Source organism: Marmota flaviventris, chromosome 4 (assembly GCF_047511675.1).
Source record: "Marmota flaviventris isolate mMarFla1 chromosome 4, mMarFla1.hap1, whole genome shotgun sequence".
In the NCBI taxonomy this organism is placed as follows: Eukaryota; Metazoa; Chordata; class Mammalia; order Rodentia; family Sciuridae; genus Marmota; species Marmota flaviventris.
This window is the reverse complement of record NC_092501.1, coordinates 33444945-33465942: the sequence shown is the minus strand read 5'-3', so window position 1 is coordinate 33465942 and position 20998 is coordinate 33444945. Positions and strand designations below refer to the sequence as shown.

Sequence of the window (20998 nt, the reverse complement as noted above, 5' to 3'; positions counted from 1 at the left end):
AGAAGTCCTACATATTTCTAAAGTAGAAGTGCAGACTGCTACTGTGATATGTAATAGGGATCCAATGTTATTTGGAGAGGAGGTTGAAGGGTATCAGGAATGAGCTAAGCTAAAGGATGAAGTGGCATTTGGAAGAAGAGTAATGATGAGAGGAGTCAGATCTTGAACTTTGTGCCAAGACAGTTGACCTAAGTGTCTTTTGTCTTTATCTGTCAAATCAGACTGGTCTTCAAAGTCAAGTTATTGAATCTAATTTTTTTTTCTCTCTATTCATTCGTTGAACAACCAGCATCCAGTTGTCCATCCATCCATTCGCTTATTTAACATTTCCTAAAATGGTAGCTTGAAGCTATGGGAGCAAATAGTATCACACAGGAAGAAAACAGAAATGCCTAGGTAAAAGCCCTAAGGAACTCTTAACACCTAAGAGTAACTCTAACACCTAAGGAGGAACTGGGCAAAAAAGGCTGAGAAGCCAGAAAGACAGAAAAAAAACTGAGATATTAAGTTGATCTGAGAATAAGTATCAAGAGTACAAGTGCGCCAGTGACGTCAAACATTTATTAATTACTACTCAAGCTTGTGCCAAATTAAGGTGATTTTGCAACAAATCACATCAAGATGGAGTCAGTTCCAGATGACACCAGATATGAAGATAATGAAAAATCCCACACAGTTTTCCTAAAAGTTTGCTAAATTTAAATTGGTCTTATACCATAGATGTTGGGGTGGCTGAGAGAGGAGGCTGAGGCAGGAGGATCACAAGTTCAAGGTAGCCTCAGTAACCTAGAAGACCCCATCTCAAAATTCAAAAAAATTTAAAAGTACAGGGGAAGTAGCTCATGGGTTCGATCCTCAGCACTACATAAAAAAAAGCTATATTTTAGAAACACTGTTCTCTAAGGTGCTCTTCATAGAAAACAAATAAGAAACACATGTCTCAATTTCACTGTGCTTTGATTTTATATTCCTGAATCTTCCCTGAAACAATTTCCAATGTCTTCATTCTTTTATTATTATTTATGCCAAACATGTTAGTGGTGTGATGGGGACAGAGCAGTAAATATGCAGGCAGAATCCCTGCCCTCTCTGGACTTTTAAGTCATTGTCATATGTGTAATGAAAGAAAGTTCCAGGGGCTGTGAAGGCATTAAAAATGAGGGTCCTAATTTAGACTTATGGTGGAAGACAGAATAGGAAAGGATCCCTGGGAAACAGCATTAAGTTTAGACCTGAAGAATGAGTTGGATGGAAACAAGGGTTTTAGGAAGAGAGGAAGCAGCATCCATGCAACCCTTAAAATGGAAAGAAACATGGCATTTTCTAGAAACTGAAAGCCTGAGTGTAAAAGTGAGAGAGAATGTGATGACAAATCAATGAGCAGAACAGAGCAGTAACCTAGGAGAGAAAATATGGTGGTCTGTAACAGGGTAGAGACGATTTGAGGAATCTATACTTGGGGTAAAACTAATTAGATGTGGTGACAAATTAAATATAAATAATGAAGGCATTAGGATCATTCTCAGATTTCTAATATTGTTTTTTACGCTGATAGAGATGTCCATCTACTGAAATACAGAACACCAAAGGAAAAACAAGTAAGATCACATGCACATGTAGGTACAATCTGAAGAGTCCACCTCCATCCAGCCACTAAATCCTGTTTTGAATAACCTCTTATGAGGTAGAGATGAATTCTTCTTTAATTTGGAATAGGCAGTAAATAACATGGCATCATAATTATGATACCAATGGACAATATTATAAAATGTAATGATAAGTGCAACAAATTTCTCAAAGGGTACATAAAATATTTTATTAGCATATCAGAAAAAATAAAAATTTGAAAATTCAAATGAGATATTTACACTTGTTAAATTTTTTTTTAGGGTTGGGAAATGATTAAGATAAAAGGGCATTCTGCTTTAAATTTTAATTTTCAATAAACAATAAAACAACAATTTCTTCTTACCACCTACCAATTCTACCAATTCTAAAACTTGGTAATATTATATACTTGAATATTTTAAACTCCATCTACATAATGAATATATGAGATATGTAAGAAGAAAAAATACATGTAAGAATGCAAGATATCTAATGATCTTCATAGCTGGAGCAAGGGAGCCCTCTCCTGTCCAAATATTATATTAACATTTGCTAGAATCTAGTTCAACCTAACACTAACTACCTAGTTTTAAGTCTGATTCACTATAAGTAATAGCTTTTACTCTTTATTACAGGCTGAAAAGGCAACTAGAAGTAATTTTCATAACAGCTACTTATGTGCCAGGTACTAAGCAAAATGCCTAATGAATTACCTCACTTCAACATACAAATAATCCTATGAGATAGGTAATGTTATCATGGCCATTTTACACATGAAAAAACTGAGGCTTAGAGGGGCTGGGGTTGTGGCTCAGAGGTAGAGCGCTCACCTAGTATGTATGAGGCAATGGGTTCGATCCTCAGCACTACATAAAGTAAAATAAAGACCTTGTGTCCACTTATAACTTCAAAAAAACCTGAGGCTTAAGAGAGCTTAAGGACTGGTTGGGGATATAGCTCAGTGGTAGAGCATTTGCCTAGCATTAGCATAATTCCCTGGGGTCAATCCCTAGCACAGCAAAAAAAAAAAAAAAACCCAAAAACAAAAAAAACAAAGAAGAGAGTTAAGGAGTTGAGGGAAAAGTAAGCACTTGACTGATGATAAATTTGAAGGCACAGTTATATGCCAATCTTTCTCATTTCAAAAAGCTCATAAACCAGGCATGGTGGTGCACATCTATAATTTCAGGTACTTAGGAGGCTGAAGCAGGAGGATCACAAGTTCAAGGGTAGCCTCAGTAACCAGTAAGACCCTATCTCAAAATTCAAAAAATTTTAAAAGTACTGGGGAAGTAGCTCAGTAGTAAGTAGAGTGCTCCTGGATTCAACCCTCAGTCAGTCACTCACACACAAAGCTCTAAGCCAGTGAAAATACTTAGACATATTATAATAAAAATCATAGCATTGTAATCTTATACTATCCAACTATAAAATTTTTACAGTTTCCAAAGTGTCTTTCACAGACTTCTTTGATTCTCCACAATAAGCCTGATTAATATGGAGGCCACATATTCAAATTACCCAAACATACATGAGAAAAGTAAGCTCAAGAAGTTCATGTCCAAAGTAATAAATCCGATAAAGCCAGGATTAGAATGTTACTTACAATATTATACTAGCTGCCAAAAATGAATCAAAATCAACACTGTTAAGTTGCTAAAAATTAATATCTAAATTCTTAACTAGTTTCCTTTCAACAACTATAAGACAAAATTCACCAATTATAATCTATATTTGAGATAGAGCAGATTATATTTTATATTCAGAAATGTAATTACATATTATATATCTTAATTTCCTTTTACCTTTATCTTTTTTCTTGGAAGCCTCTTTTGCAGAAGATAATTTGGATTTTTTATGTGATGATTCGTCACAATCTTTTTTGGTTTTGGCCTTTCTTTTTTTTGACTTGATTTCTTTTCTCCTTTATGTTAAACAACATAAAAAAAGTTAACTTCTTCAATTGAACTTAAAAAAAAAATAAAAACCAATGAGTTAAAATATTTATTTTAAAATGTAATTTGTGTAATATGAAACCTTAAATGAATCTATATATATTTTAGGTTAATATAATAAAGACAACTGAAAGATAATGAAGCCTAAACACATTGAGACAAAAAATTATTTTTTATAAGTTTTATACAAAACCTTCATAAATACAAATTGTAATTCTACCTAATTCCTCCTTTCTATATTCTCTCATTCCGCCATTTTTAAAAAAATGCAGAAAAAGCAAATCTCATTTCCCTTCACATAATTCATATCTGCATACACACTGGATGAACACAAATAAGAAACTACTGTAACATCTCTAAACACTAGTAAACAGAAAATTCTTCTCTTAAGAATGAAAGAATACAATGAAAGTATGATGGAATAGATGGAAGGGGCTTATTAACTCATATGTCAACTTTAGGCCATTTGTAATTTATCCTCTTACTGGTATAACTTTCTCTCATCTAGGTCAGGTTTATAAGCTGGTCATTACCATGGCTGGCAAGCCATCAATTTTAATTTGTTCAGAAAAGAAATACTAAATAGAAAAAGGTGACAATTCTGAAAATGTAACTGGCAAGGAAAAAGAGGATTACTTTAAAAAAATCCAAATTAAGGTCCTCAGGGAATAGTCCGAGAAGGGCGATAGCTGGGTCAAATGGTGGTTCCATTCCCAGCTTTCCCAGGAATCTCCATACTGCTTTCCATATAGGCCTCACCAATTTGCAGTCCCACCAGCAATGTACCTTTTCCCTACATCCTCGCCAGCACTTATTGTTGTTTGACTTCATAATGGCTGCCAATCTTACTGGAGTGAGATGGTATCTTAGGGTGGTTTTGATTTGCATTTCTCTGACTGCTAGAGATGGTGAGCATTTTTTCATGTACTTATTGATTGATTGTATGTCCTCCTCTGAGAAGTGTCTATTCAGGTCCTTGGCCCATTTGTTGATTGGGTTATTTGTTATCTTATTGTTTAATTTTTTGAGTTCTTTGTATATTCTGGAAATTAGGGCTCTATCTGAAGTGTGAAGAGTAAAGATTTGTTCCCAGGATGTAGGCTCCCTATTTACTTCTCTTATTGTTTCTCTTGCTGAGAAAAAACTTTTTAGTTTAAGTAAGTCCCATTTGTTTATTCTTGTTATTAACTCTTGAGCGTACTATAGGGATACTGCCACATCAATGATCATAGCAGCACAATTCACAATAGCTAGACTGTGGAACCAACCTAGATGCCCTTCAATAGATGAATGGATAAAAAAAATGTGGCATTTATACACAATGGAGTATTACGCAGCACTAAAAAATGACAAAATCATGGAATTTGCAGGGAAATGGATGGCATTAGAGCAGATTATGCTAAGTGAAGCTAGCCAATCCTTAAAAAACAAATGCCAAATGTCTTCTTTGATTTAAGGAGAGCAACTAAGAACTGAGCAGGGAGGAAGAGCATGAGGAAAAGATTAACATTAAACAGAGATGAGTGGTGGGAGGGAAAGGGAGAGAGAAGGGAAATTGCATGGAAACGGAAGGAAACCCTCAACGTTATACGAAATCACATATAAGAGGTTGTGAGGGGAAGGGGGGGGAACAAGGGAGAGAACTGAACAACAACAGATGAGGTAGAGAGGGAACATGGGAGGGGAGGGGAGGGGGGATAGTAGGGGATAGGAAAGGCAGCAGAATACAACAGTCACTAATATGGCATTATGTAAAAATTGTGAATGTGTAACTGATATGATTCTGCAATTTGTATTTGGGGTAAAAATGGGAGTTCATAACTCACTTGAATCAAATGTATGAAAGATGATATGTCATGAGCTTTGTAATGTTTTGAACAACCAATAAAAAAAAAAATCCAAATTAAGGTAACTACACCAAATGCTATAACACTATTCACACAGTAACCATTTTTCTCTTTCAGCAGAATCATTTCAATTTTGAAATGAAGCTCAAAAGTCAAAGTCAAAAGACATACTTGAATCAAAGTGTGAAATATGATATATCAAGAACTATGTAATATTTTGAACAACCAACAATAAAAAATTTTAAAAAAATGTAAAAAAAAAAAAAAGACATCAAATTAGTTTCAGTGTCATGGATAAAAAGAAGAAATAAAGGGTTAGGCTATTCAAGTAATCTAAAAAGTTCTAAAAAAATTTCCTATACAGAAGGAAAAGGGTAAATACTAGAAATTATACTGACCAAATTATATTATTATATTGTGTGCATGCACAGATATGCAGCAACAAATTCCATCATCATGTACAACTACAATGCACCAATAAAAAATAAAATGGATACTCTTTGACAAACAGTATAAAGAAATTGGCAACACCCTATGCTCATGAAAAGATAAAGACAGTATGTGCCAGATATCATGGGTAATGCAGCAAGGAAGGCTGTAAGGATTAAAAAGTCAAGTGGCTTCATGGTTTTCATCTTCTAAAGCAAGGAAGTTAAGACACTTGGATTTCTAAAGCATACCACTACTGAGGAACCTAGAGCACCAGTTCCTCTGAAAAGAGTGCAGTGTTTCAGGGTCGCTGAAACAGGAGGCTTAGCTGAGAGTGTAGATCAGGAATGCTTACACTCCACTCCACAAATGCCCTCCCCCAGGTTTGCATAGTCAGGCAGCTAGTTACTCCTTCCCCTTTAGTCATTTCTTGAGAAATCAAATCAATGAGCAAAATTAGGACTTAGTATTCATTTTTAACAGCTAAAATATTAGATAGGCACACTTATACTAAAGCTGATTTTAAAGTCACAGAATTGCACTGTTACTCAGGAGCTGAAACCCGACCCCTACAGTAATGGCAAGTCACACAGATTTTGGCTGAACACTTCAGTGCCAGGGACTACGTTTGATTTACCATATGCCAGGAGCTATATCAGGTATTCTATGTGCTCTTTTATTTATTCCTTCAGCATCCCCACTTTTTTACAGGTGATAAAAATTGAGTCCTACAGATGGTACGCCTAGTAAGTTAAGCAGCTAAGAGAAATACTCAGGTCTGCTTTCAAAGCCCATGATTTCATATGCATTGTACAGTGTAGGCCACAAGTACTCCCTCCCACCCTCTCAATATGGCAGGCACATTCGAGTTCATTCATCAATAGGAGCCTGATTTTAACATTTGAATAAATTCTCTGCAACAATGACAAACTCCGGTTAAAACATTACCACAAGAACCATTCCCTGAGGTCTGCTTTACAACATAATTTTTAGAATATTATGGTATCCCACATAAGCCTTCACATTTAAAAGTGTTTGGTTAGAATAGAGATGGTGATTTTCCAATTACCTGTTTTATGTGGTTATACTTTCTACAAATCAAACAATCCATCCATCAACTACCCAAGTCTACAATTAGACATTCAGTGCAGGTAAATGACTATGTCTGAGATAACTAAACACTACAAATGGCATTTAAAAAAACAATGTTACCTGTGATGAAAATTTAATTTAAAGGAACATTCTTGGCATAACCCTAAAAAAACACAAAAACAAAAACAACACTGAACTGCTGAATTTGAATAACTACACTGTGACTCTACTTTTTAATAACCATACATTTTTCATTTCCTTTATATTTCTTTACTATAAGAGAGCAAACAAGTAATTTGAAAAAAAAAAAAAATCTGACCTTACCACCTCAAATACTACATATAGACATTTACTTCTAATAAAAATTATACTAGTATGATTCAGGAATCGAAATATTTTAACATTTAAAAAAGTATTATAAATTTACTGTTTCAGAGGCAGCATTAACATGTCTCACAGATATCTGATGATAATAATAATATAATAATTTGAGTATAGTTATTTTCTCTGAAGAGCTTTAAGAATTTTCAAATGCAAAGGAGCTTTTCAAATAGTTCCATAATTGTGGCCCTTATCTCACTCTATAATGGCTTTTCCTGATGAGCACTTCCATAACTCAGAAACCAGTCTGTAATAATCACATGTCCTACATTTATTTAAGATCCAGAGAAAGTTGAAGACCATTAACATGACGAGAGGAGCAGCTGACACACAAACACTAAAGAAAAATAATAAACAGATTCTAATCCATGCATATTAAGGGAAACTGCTTATTTTTTAGTATGTTCCTAAGTTTTTAAGACCGATTTCAAAAATAAGTCTTTCTAAAATTTTTCTTTATTGACTATCAAAGACAATGGGTTTATTATCCACACCACAACAATATGGCTATATAATCAGTCAATGTGAGATTTTAACACTGCTTTCTGTGATACTCTGCCTGTTAGACATGTAACTTAAGAGACATTTGCAAGTTAATGGAGATCTTCACTCTACAAATTATCAGCTTATATTTGACAGTAGAAAAGTTTTACTGAATGTATATGAACAAATATATAACAATGAATCCCACCATTATGTATAATTACACTGTACCAATAAAATATGGAAAAAAAATTTTACTGAAATGCCACTATGTATAGCTAAGCATGTAAAAGGTGTAAGCTCAAAAAAGTCTCTGAGACTTTGGAAAGCTCTAAGAAAAAGGAGCACTTCCAGGAAGAAATGTTAAACATTTTAAGTTGAATTTGAAACAGTCTGTATATTTTAAATTCCAAATTAAAAGCTTAGAGGAAATCAATTTTATCTCTCCTAAAGTCAACTTACTTAATTTAACAAGTGCATTTCTCTTTTCACCATGTTCAATATAACCAAAATTAACTTCCCAACTCTTTAAGCCTTCTTTTTCATCACAACGTTTATTTCCACAAAAAAATTGACCTGCAAAAAGGAAAGAAATATTAGCTATGGTAGTTGACAGTATTCATCTATATAAGCTGTTACTATCTCTAAAATTTACTTTTAAAATATGTAAAATCAAACACTACAGTAAAACTAATTTGTATTATGTGCAAATAATTATAACAGAAAATCTAAAATTAAATTTATTTCAAAAAGTATGTAAAATCTTAGCTAAAGTCAACATTTAAAAAAACTGACCACAATAATGATCTTATGTTCAACAGATGTTTATTAAAGTATCAAATTGAGGGGCTGGAGTTGTGGCTCAGCGTTAGAGCATTCGCCTAGCAAGTGCAAGGCCCTGGGTTTGATCCTCAGCACCACATAAAAATAAATAAATAAAATAAAGGTATTGTGTCCTACAACTACTAAAAAATAAATATATTTTTTAAAAAGTATCAAATTGAAGAGCTGATCTGTTACAAAAAAAAAAAATCATTCTCAGTCTCAGAATTATTGCTTGATAAACTGTTTATATTGAGATAAGTTTTAGTGAATCTCCCCTATTAGGGAATCTTACACTTTGTAAAGTGAAGGCATTGAGTGAACTCACCAAAATCCTGAAAGAAAATAAGCATTTTCCAAAGTAATTGTACTTAATATTAAAATTAATATTTGAAATAACTAGCATAGCATTTATTTAAATAGCATCAGTAGGCATAAGAATATATTTAAACCTCTTGCACTCTGGGATGAAATACACTAAGTAATCAAACCTGATACTTTAAATTTTAGAATCACCTGTTGCTAATATTAACAGATCACCATGTTCACTATATTAAAACTTCCAAACAAAGGACTAAGACTGACTGATGATCCAAGGGAGAAAAAAAAAGAAAGAAAAAGAAAAAAGATACCATGCAACAATTATTTACTTTGGCAGAAAAAGATAAAAATCAAACTTTAATTTGTACAAACAAAAAAAAAATAGTAATTTGCACCAACAGCAGCAAATCTGAAATAAGCAAATTATTTTTATAAAAATAAATTTAGAACATTATCATCCAAAATGCCAATTTCTAAATTAGCCTTTTAACTCATTCCAAATAAATACTTAACTGAATTTACATGGTTTGTAATGGCTGCTAAAATGGCAACCACAAATTATAACTTAAATCACAGTTGCTCTCTTCTTCTCAACTAATTCCTTAATCAGTTATATGAATTTAGAAAATGTCCATCCATTTTTTAAAAGGTAGCACTGTAAATTTGCCTAAAAATCCCATTCAATAAAAGTATAAAATTTTAAAATTCTGATAGACACTTCAGGATCATTATTTTAAGTAAAGACACAAACTAAACTGAAACCCTAAGAAAGCTAGAAGTAACTTTAAATTTATTCTTTTTCCATCTCCTTGAAAGTGGCAATCAAATATTTAGTTTATTAGCAAAAGATCAAACATTTGGTTGGAAATCAGTAAATGTATATTTGTACACAGTCTTATGCTATAAAATTAGCTCTTTGTAGAATAATTGCATTTTATGTGATAGTATTTCTAAAAACTATATAGTAGCATTTAGGAAATAATTTTAAACTTAATTTAGAATCTCTTTTAAACTAAGAATAAAAGTTACATTTTTAAGTCATTAAATATTTATACTATCAGACATCTTCCATAAATTGAATATATTTTATGTCAGGTATGAAACTGGTTATTCAGTAAAAGAAACAGATTAGGATTTTGGGGGAAAGATGTCTGAGACATAAAACATTATACAAAAAACACAATTTTCGGGACAAAAATTCATTGAATATAGTGCATAGAAAAAGCATTTACTGAGTGCCAACCAGATGTTTGGCTTTTTGCTATGAGGGTAAATATTTGGGCCATTTCAAATACTCTCCCAGATAAAAATTAGCCTATACGGGTATAAAGTGAAATGTAATTTTTATTTTCAAAATGTGGATTTGGCTAGAATATAATAGAACCAATTTATTATTCCAAAAAATGTAAAGGAAATAAATAATTCACTTGTTCCTTGTATTAAATCTTTAAATATTTTCTATCTATCTTCCTTTGAATGTTCTAAAGTCAAAAATCATGAAAACATATTTTCTGACCTTTGTTAATAATGTTTCACAAATTCATCTTTAATTTTATTTAAGTAGATAATAATTTATTGCATATGGTAGGAAGAATCTTACCCAATGACTTCAATTCAATATCACAACAAAATAAGCTGTATCCTATTAAAAAAGTAAAATTTAAAAAAAAAGAATTACCTTTTCCTGAAATTACTTCTTTTTCTACTCGCCACCTAAATCCAAACTGTTAAGAAAAATTTACATTTATGCTAAAGTAAATTTAAACATTAAATTTAAATTTTATATAAATGTAAATATGGAGCCAACCATTTACCAACTTAAAATAAACCTAATTTTCATCATGAGAGCATGTTCTCTTCTCATAGGACTACAGATACTTGAAAATACATTTGAACATTTGTTAAGATTCTTTACTTTTAAAATACCCTGCAATTATAGGTACCAGGCCAAGATACCTAAGCTAATAAATAATATATCCTGTTTTCTGATACTAACAAGAAATAAACAAAAAAGGCTGTAGTACAGCAAGGAGCCTGTGTAGTATAGCATAAAAAAGTAAAGCCTTTGGAGTCAGATATAGGATTGGGCAAGTTATTTAATTTCTTTTTTGCCTCAGTTTCCTCAGATGTAAAGTAGACATATAAGTAACTACTTCTTTTGGGTAAGTTTAAATGAGATTATACATATGAAGCATTTGCAATAGTAATAGGTAGTGGAAGGAGGTTAGCAAACCATGGCACAACAGTCTGTTTCCTATTTTTATAAATACAGTGAATACAACCACATTCTTTCATTTATGTATCTCAACCTTCACAGTGGGGTTTAGTAGTTGTGACAGAGAGCATATAGCCAGCAAAGTAAAAAATAGATATTATCTAGCCCTTTACCAAAAAATTTGCCAACCCCTGTAATAATGGTCAACATTATCAGTTATAACTATCATGTCCTCTAGATCTCAATGGATACAAGCAACTATTACTCAGATACATGAGAACATAGGGTTCAGTAGTGAAAAAAAAAAAAGACCTCTGATCTCAGCAATCTAATCTAAGAAATCTCTGACAAAAGATCCAACACTATTCAGGTTTCTATCACTGGCAAAGCTTGACTCAGAAACAGAACAGAGGATCCTATCTGGAACTCTAAAATGGAAAGGTTAATTTTCATCCATATTTCTAAACTTAATTTTATTTGTTATTTGGCTGTTGATCCATCTGTTCTATTTTTTAAGATATTTCACATTTATCCACTAATTTACCAGTTTTACTAACAAATTTAGTTTTCTGTTTGGCTTAACATATGGTTAACAGCTCAATATCCAGCAATCAACACTCCTTGGTATTTGCCCAAAAGAGTTGAAAAATATGTCCAAACAAAAATCTGAACATAGATGTTTACAGCAACTTTACTCATAATGGCTCAAACTTGGAAGCAACTACAATGTCCTTCGTTATGTGAACTGATAGATAAAACTGTGATACATCCAAACAATGTAATATTATTCAGTGCTAAAAAGAAAGGAGGTATTAAGCCACGAGAAGATACAGTTATATAGTTATGTATTGTAATAATATGCATAAGTGCATATCACTAAGTACAAGAAGACAATCTGAAAAGATTCTATATGATGTTGTGGTGAAAAAAGACAAAACTATGGAGGCAGTAAAAACATCAGTGACTGCTAGGAGTTAGGGAATAGTGACAGACGAAGAAGCAGAGCACAGAGGACTTTTAGGGCAGTGAAACAGTACTCTGATACTATAATGGTGGACACATACCATTATACATTTATCAAAAGCCAAAGAATGCATACTACCAAGAGTGAACCTTTATGTGATAATGATGAATCAATGCAGGTTCAATGGTTCTAACAAATGGACCATTCTGGTGGCAGATGTTAATGGTAGGGGAGACTATGTGCAGGGGAGGGTGGAGGCTTATGGGAACTTTTTAACTTTCCAGCCAATTTTGCTGTCCCTCTAAAAACTGATCTAAAAAATAAAGTCTATTTTAAAAAAGATAACAAAAAACCCCACTCAGCTCCAGTATCATGAAGACCTATAACCAACTCAAGAAGCTTGCCATTCATTAACTAGATCTATAACCTTGGAAAAGTTACTAAATTATTTTGTCTTTTTGTATATAAATGGAAATGGAAACAATCTTAATTAATTGAAGTGTTGTATTAAAAGAGAATCCAGATAAAGGATTCAATGCTTGGTTGGCTTTCAGTTTAAAACATTTTTTTTTAAATCATCTATTACTTGAATTTGGCAATTTTCTATCTTAAATGCAAATAAATCCTCAAGATATTTCAAAATATTCTGATTAAAACCCCTAAAAAATAGAATCCTCAAAGCCTAGGGGGAAAAAAAAATTCAAATGTGTTTGTTTTATCTTTTAGCCTAAGCATATTCAACATATTTTGGAATGTCTATTGAAGCACTGACAAATGCGCACTAGCAATAGTTTCCAAATTTTTTTCTTTCATAAACTAACATACTTAACAAACACTAAATAACTACTTTTCAGGATAAAAAGTGATTATTAAAATAGTGTCTGTCACCAAGAAAGTTATAAACTTATGGGAGGAATAAGAAATGTAATGAAACAACTACATTATATCCTACTAGCCAGCAAATGTATATTTCTTATATCCTTTCCTAATATAAATTTCTTGTTGATAGGTTGGATGAAAACTAGAGTTACTCAAGATTTGGTGCCAAACCTCCTCCTCTTATTCTATACTCTCACAAAGAGGTCACACATGCAAGCAAAAAGAAAGAGAAGATTGTGACTTTATGACATCAAGTTCCATAAACATCTACTTGGAGTTTTACTACAAAAAAAAATAAGCTCAGCTTATTTAAGTCGTGTGTTTTTTTGAGAATGTGTTTTATTCCTTGCAGTTAAATCTAATCCTGATACAAAAATACAAATACATTCTCAATGATGAATGGTTCTTCCAAAAAAGGAATGGAAATATGGAGCAAAGATGGAAACTCACTAAAAAATGCACTAAGTAATGTAAAAATGTGCAGTATGTGTGTGTGTATAAATATATATTTTTATATTATACACAGAATTAGGAGTTAATTAAAAGTGAAAAATCATTGTCCAAGGCCTTATTCCAACTTTCTCCAATACCTCAAACATGGTTTGCCAAAATACAAAGTCATTATCTTCCCAAAAAACATCACTATCCAAATTCCCTATTTCTCTCAGTATCCACACTCAAAGTTTGCAAATCCAATCTGATTCCTTACTAGCACTTAACCTCATATCCAATTACTCATTATATTCTAATATGAAAGCACAATTTGTTTCAAGGTTATTCTCCTTCAACTATGATTTCTAGTAATAACACTTTTTAATGGAGAATACAAACAATTGATTTTTATTTACATAAACTTTCCTCCTCAACTAGACTTCAACTTTTCAGTCCAATTTCAATAAATATGAAGAAAAATCCATAAATGAGCTAGGGTTGAAAAAGCTGCTTTGTTACATGCTCCTAGAAAGACAGTATTTCATACTTGATTTGTAATCTATAAACTCAGGTAATTCCAATTGTTGTGCTCTTTGGACGAGTTGTGGAAATTGGCTGGCACAAAGATGAGAGATATCAATGAGAACCATAACTAATTCATAAAAAACTGAGAAGACTCTGGGATACACAAAGCACATGGTTTGTAAACAGGGTTATACAAAATGAATATTATTATTGTCTATAAGAAATTGAGAAGCAACATATATTAAAGGCACACTGAAAATATTGTTAAACTAATCCTAATTCTAATAAGGTCAAACTATTTAAATGAAAAAGAAATCTCTATGATACATAAATTTAATACAGCTTTTAAAATAGGTTGTCTTCCTTAATATAATATAAACATACATTATTCATAACATATATTTATGCAGCATTTCCAACTAAGATCATCTGTTCCTGGGTCACCTTCTTAGATATAAATTTAAAGTTGATTTAGAAATAAATATAACTTTAATATTTACTAAAGTAAGATGTAAAGTGTGTATGGAAATCTGCCACTACTAATAAGCATAGATGGAAAAGTTAATTTTACTAGAATAGGCATATTTATATAATAAAAGATGTGCATCTGGCACTTTATAAATGGTAATCAATTAAAAAATATCTGTCATTTTGAAACATAAATCTATGAAACAAGAATCATTCCACAGTATTAAACCATCCATCATAATCACTAAGGGGTCTAGACCAGAGTCAAGATGAAACAGGATCCAAGAGCCACTTGTGTTTAATTTTAGGCTTTTCATGCCTCAGCTCAAAAAGAAAAAGCACTCTTGTCCTTTATAAATTCCACAGGCCCTTTGTAAAAATCTCATGGTCAAAATGATACTCCATAGGTGCAAGACAACCTAGACTAGAAATAGCATCTTTAAAAGAATAATGTGGGTCATGATAGTATAATAAAAATTAAGACCATATTTGAATAAGAACTTCCTTCTGTATTTAGAGGACATACCTTATTTTCTTTGTATCTACTGAGATCTCCTATGCAGTATTCCTTGAATAGTTTATCGTAATATTTCTTTGCAAGTCTCTTCTCCCTGGATACATTAAAAAAAAAAATGAGTATTTTACATTTAGAAATCTAACCATAGTTTGCTACTTGGAAGCAATGTCAAAAAAAATAACACATAGATATAAAATAGTAATGTTTTAAAAGAGGTCTATTACTTCCATGTACACAGAATATCTGGATATAAATTACTGAAGTGGCTTTCTTGGGGAGTGAAAATTGATAAACTGACAATTGGAAATGATAAGGTGAATTACTCTTCCTTTTATTGGTATTGGAGAGTGAATCCAGGGGCACTCAACCACTGAACCACATTCCCAGCCCTATTTTGTATTTTATTTAAAGACAGGGTCTCACTGAGTTGTTTAGCACCTCACCACCTGCCTCAGCCTCCTGAGCCACTGGGATTACAGATGTGTGCCATGGCACCCAGCTACTCTTCATTTTTTACCCTGTAATGTTTGGATTTTAAAAAACATTTTCAGGTATTATTTTTTCCCAAATCATTTAAAAAATTTTAAAAGAAGAACATAACAGCAAATCGCAAGACAACACATAATATCATAAAAAGTTATTTTTTTAAGACTAAGTCAAACAAGAAGAAGTCAGTTAAAACTGCCACAACCACCAAAGGAACCAACTCAGATTCAAGAATGCTAAACATGGCTTTATGTCTTTGATTCAGAACGATCCTATGAAGAGGCTGAAAGCCTTGGATAAGTGACAGCTAAGAAAACACAAAACAAGAAAGACAGGACTAAAACATTTGATGCACCATGACTCTGATGGCTAAAATTACCAAGTCATCTCCATTTCATCCTCTTCATTCCATAGGAATCTATGGTTTTCTCGTATAACATCCAAGTCTGTCTTATCATTTTCCCTGCAAAATAAAACAGTTTCAATTTACTACGCAAACAAAATTAGTCAAATTGAGGAGGTTAAATAGTGTTGCAAAATTTTTGAAAATGTGAATAAATGTATACATAAAAATAGTTTTATGTGTGTATGTATATGTATATTTATAAAAACTATTTCAATATTTTTAAAAGGTACCTATGAAGAGTACTGCTATAGAATAAGTTAAATGGACAAAAGAATCCATCCATTCTACTGAAGTTTCAAATACACAAAGGGTGCTAAGTTACTAAAGTTAGCATGAGATGGAATAAGCACTAAAATAAGAAAAGGTGAATGAAAATAAGTTTTGGAATCTAACTAATCAGTAATACCACTCTATTGAGATCAAATTGTTTAAAAAGTTACCTCATGTCGTTACCAGTTCCTAGGATGAGTTAGTAAGGATAGGATCTTTCAAATTTGGAATAGATGAAATAGTACTAACTCAGAAAAATTAAGTCACTGATGGAAAAAAACCCATGGAAGGCAAAGAGGCTCTGACAGATGGGAAATTCTGTAGTGAGCTTTCTTGTTTACCCTTCCTTTAAAAAGCAATTCTAAACACTAAGGTCTAAAATTTAATAGTTTCAAAAATCTTTGCCAATAAGACACATGATTATTTCTCATATATACTGTTATGGCCAGGTGGTACGAGGCCTACTGCCAAGGAAATAGGATTCATGAGGAGCCCTTAGCTAGAAGGTGTGGATGGCCTCTCCACCTTATGTCAAGGAAACTGGAACAGAAAGCAGGGAAAGAATGATAAAATCAGAAGACACAATAGCTGTGGGTATTTGAAGTCATCCATACTTCCCCTCCCATTCTATGATACTTACCCTAAACGCCTGAAGTCTTCCCTTTTGCCACCATAGTATAAAATATAGTCATTTACAAACTTTGTATGCCTTTGATACTGAAATTTAAAAATGTTAAGGATTTTATTCACATAGGAATCATTCTGTGTCATATTACTAAGTCTATTTATCCTCCAAAAGTATGCAAGTATGTACGATATATGCTCGCTCACACATTCAAAGAACTCAGGAGGGTACATAATGAAAGTGACGACTAAATTAGAAGAGCTTTTACTTTCTATTGGATACTTTTCCAAGCATATATTACGTATAATGTAATGTTTGGAATATTTTTCAAATACATATTACTCTGTGATAAAACACATCACCATCGGGGAGAAAGAGAGCTTCCTACTGCAGGACTGCCAGCAACCCAATACCACCAATCACTCTAATAATCATAATATAAAAATGAATAATTTATGCCTTCTAAAGTTAAAGGTAAGAAGCAGAATTTATCTTTCATTAAAAAATATACTTCAGTTATGTTAGTAATGATAAAACCTTTAAGTAGAAGACTTAACTTCTATAATACTAAGTGCTAATCTAAAGCTTTTTAAAAATTAAATATAAGAAATCAGATATTATTTTTTATACTTTCTCTTAATATTTAAAGAATCCATGCAACCATGTGTATTTTCAGTATAGTATATGGAGATAAAATGAGCATTACTTTTTGTTTTAAAAAAGCTCAGCAGCACTCCCTCTAGAATCAGCAGAGTTGGCTTTGCCTTCTGTAATATTGTCTGTGACTACATCCTATTATATTAAAGATATATAGTAATTTAATTGATCACAATGTGTTTTTTTTAATATTTCTTGTAGTTGTAGATGGACAGAATGCCTTTATTTTATTTGTTTATATTTATGTGATGCTGAGGGTCGAACCCATTGCCTCATGCATGATAGGCAAGCGCTCAACCACTGAGCTACAGTCCCAGCACCAATCACAATGTGTTTTAATAAAAAACAATCAGAATGAAACTTCCAAAACTGATAACAAAGCAGCTGATGTTTCTAAGAAAGAGAGAAAGACAGAGAGAAAGGGAATGAGAGCAAGCCAGATAGATATCTGGAAATCACAGTTCTAGCTCTTGAACTATCCTAACTGCTTCTGTAACTATGTTAAGACACTTAAATATCATTAGAGCTGGAATCACCAAACTTTTTCTGTAAAAAGCTAGATGGAAAATATTGCAGGCACTGTAAGTCATTTGGTCTCTGTTGTAAATACTCAGCTCTGCATTTCTAGCAGAAAGGCAATCATGGACAACATATAAATGAATAAGCAAGGCTATGTTCCAATACAATTTTTTTATGTCCAAAAACAGGTGGTGGGTAGGACTTTTGCTTTGGGGAAGATGAAACAGACAGAGATATATTTTTTCATATTCCTCACACTAACAACAACTAAAAATCTGGAATATTATAAAACAAATATAGTAAGACTCTGAAAGTTGGAGAGAAGAAGGTACATCAAGTAGGGACCTCAGGTTGTATGTTTCCTGGGTTTTCATTCAGTCTCACATATCCCAGATTTGGAAGTAAAACTGGCACCCTAGAAACAACCATTAGACAAAGACTAAATAGCCTCAACAAAAGCTGTCTTCTCTAACCAAACAACTGAGAGTCAGCCTAGTGAGACCGATAAATTTTTGGATAATAACTACTCCAACAATAACAACAACAACAAAAAAAAAAAAACAGAAAAATCTATGGTCCCCCTTCAACCTCTTCCAGAAAAGGAATGCCTACACTTTCACTTTCATATGCTAAGTGCCCCAACACCTTGATGGTGGTTAGAGAAGACAGACCAGATGTTCAAATGCTAATGGAACAAGTAGCCAGATTCACAGGAACACCAAGCTATTAGGCTAGGAGGTAAAAGGAATAAATAAATAAGGGTCAAATGGAATTTCTATAACTTAAAAAAGAATCAGAATGATAACAAAGTGAAAAGGATGACTATAGGTAAGGGGTGTATTAAAGTGATATTATATTGCCTTGTTCTTCCAATCCTGACCTTAACAATAAATACGCAGAAATACTTCAGATCTTGCTTGGTCTCCCTTTCATTCTCCAATATTCCCTGCAGTAATATGGATAGCCAGGTACTGTAAGGAGCCACAGTCTTATTTTAAAAATTAAGTTGAAACATACTACAAAAGGAAGCAAGTTAACAGCTTATCAATAGCCTCCAGTCACATTTGAGAATTATAGCTACAGCAGGCCTGGGGACAGTCTACAAACGATCTAATTTTAAATACAAGTTCTGCAGAGAACTTAGATAGCCAAGAACCAGGTAGGAAGAGAATAAATTAAAATGAGACTAAAGATAAGAAAGTGTAGAAAAGGGAATTTAAAAATTTGACAAAATCAAGTTGGAAAAAATATCTGCAGGTTCATGGATTTATAAGCCTATATACAGAATGACAGTAATACATTTCACTGTTTTTGTCTCTAAGTATTTCCTGTGTTAGGAAAAGAGAATTATACCCAAAAGTATAAGTGGCAAAATTCTACATCAATAAACACTTAACCCTAAACATAAAAAGGCCTATTTAACTTCACAAAATTTTATGAAACAAAAATAACAAAGCAAATTTTAAAATATTCTACTAGTTATAAAAATCTAGAAATTTAAAAAGGATACAGCATCCATAGCTATGAGATGAAACCTTCTGTTTCTTGCTTCTTCCCTGTTAAAGAAATTTTTATTTTAAGCAAATTCAAATGTCTAAATATCCTAACTAATATAATCCAAGCCCTTAGTCCAAGTTTATAAAACATCTTAGAACAAAGAATGTAATTTACTTTGAAATACCATACCTATCCAGCAATTCTGCTGCAACTTGCTTATGAGCCACCTTTCCATGTTTTTCTTTCTGAAATGGCTTTTTGAGCAGTAAATCATCTTCGGTTGCCCTGGTGTATTAATAAAAAAAATTATTAAGAGCTAATTTTTCTTAGAGTATTTCCTAATATTTTTATATTTTCATAATTAAACATGCTTTAAAGAATTCAAGTTGTTTTTTTGTGTGTGTGCATGTGGTGCTGGATATCAAACCCATGGCCTTATACATGCTAGGCAAGCACTTCACCAACAAGCCACAGTCCTGCCCCCAGAAGTCAAGTCAACTTAAAAAAGACACACTGATGTTTAATGAGACATTTTACATCTCCTTAACCTTAATCTTTTTTTTTTTTTTTTTTTTGTACCAGGGATTGAATCCAGGGGCACTTAGTCACTGAGCCACATCCCCAACACTTTTTTATATTTTATTTAAAGACAGGGTCTTGCTGAGTTGCTTAGGGCCTTGCTAAATTGCTGAGGCTGGCTTTGAACTTGCAATTCTCCTGCCTCAGCCTCCTGAGCTGCTGGGATTACAGGTGTGCACCACGGTACCTAGCTACCACCTTAATCTTATTATAGTTAAGTTTCTTAATTTCTCTGTAAAGCAGTGATAAGGAAGTTTTTGGTAATACATAATATGGAAAAAGAGAGGTGATTATAGAGGCTATAGACCACAGATGATCAGACCTAGTTATGTAGATAAATATAACCCTAGAGCACAGTATCCAACTAGATTTGCTCAAATTCTATTCTTATGAAGTAATATTTTAAAAAGAAAATCTAGAAAATATAAAGCATCATAAAATGTAATTTATTATAATTATTACTATTTGTTGGTTAAACATGAAGATTGAGTATCTTATAAAAATGTTCAGTACCAGTTTTACCTAATATACTGCTCTCATAGAATAATAAACTGATTTCTATAGGTTCAGTTAGTACGAGTTAGTCAGCCACTCCTGAGTTAATGGATAAAACTGAGTTTCTAAACACTGAAAGTTGATAACAATGCCCCTAAATGATGCCCATGCCTATGTGCTACTAGTTCTTTCAATTCAATAAAACCTGCCATGAGCTTCTTGCATTGACACGCTCATTCATGTAAACAAAAGAACCCTCCCATAATTATAATACTTTTCTGCACACTATCTTCATTTTGATGGCAAGTACTAGCAAGAAAGAACCAACCAACCCCTCTGTGCTATGACATTTGCAAGTATAGTCTTTAACAGTTGAAAACTACATGCAATAGAGAAATCTGAAACCTTTCATTTTCCCCCCCTTCCATTTCAATAACCCCCTTACAGTACAGACTTTTTATTTTTCCCCAAACTGTTCTCCAATTTTGAATCAATTTATTGTAGCTTAATAAATAAAAATTCATTC

At 32.5% G+C, this 20998-nt stretch overlaps 1 protein-coding gene across 1 annotated transcript in view; it reads right to left on the bottom strand.

The window, feature by feature from the left end:
- The window catches only part of LOC114096450 (protein FRA10AC1), a 33005-nt gene that overhangs the window by 9451 nt on the left and 2556 nt on the right, over positions 1-20998 (bottom strand). Inside the window, exons 4-12 of the mRNA XM_027939962.2 lie at positions 19588-19683; positions 19412-19457; positions 16741-16817; positions 15804-15887; positions 14948-15032; positions 10617-10662; positions 8258-8371; positions 7052-7094; positions 3414-3532 (exon numbers count right to left, since the gene is read on the bottom strand). Coding sequence (XP_027795763.2) covers positions 3414-3532; positions 7052-7094; positions 8258-8371; positions 10617-10662; positions 14948-15032; positions 15804-15887; positions 16741-16817; positions 19412-19457; positions 19588-19683 — 710 coding nt within the window. The remainder of the gene's footprint in view (positions 1-3413; positions 3533-7051; positions 7095-8257; positions 8372-10616; positions 10663-14947; positions 15033-15803; positions 15888-16740; positions 16818-19411; positions 19458-19587; positions 19684-20998) is intronic.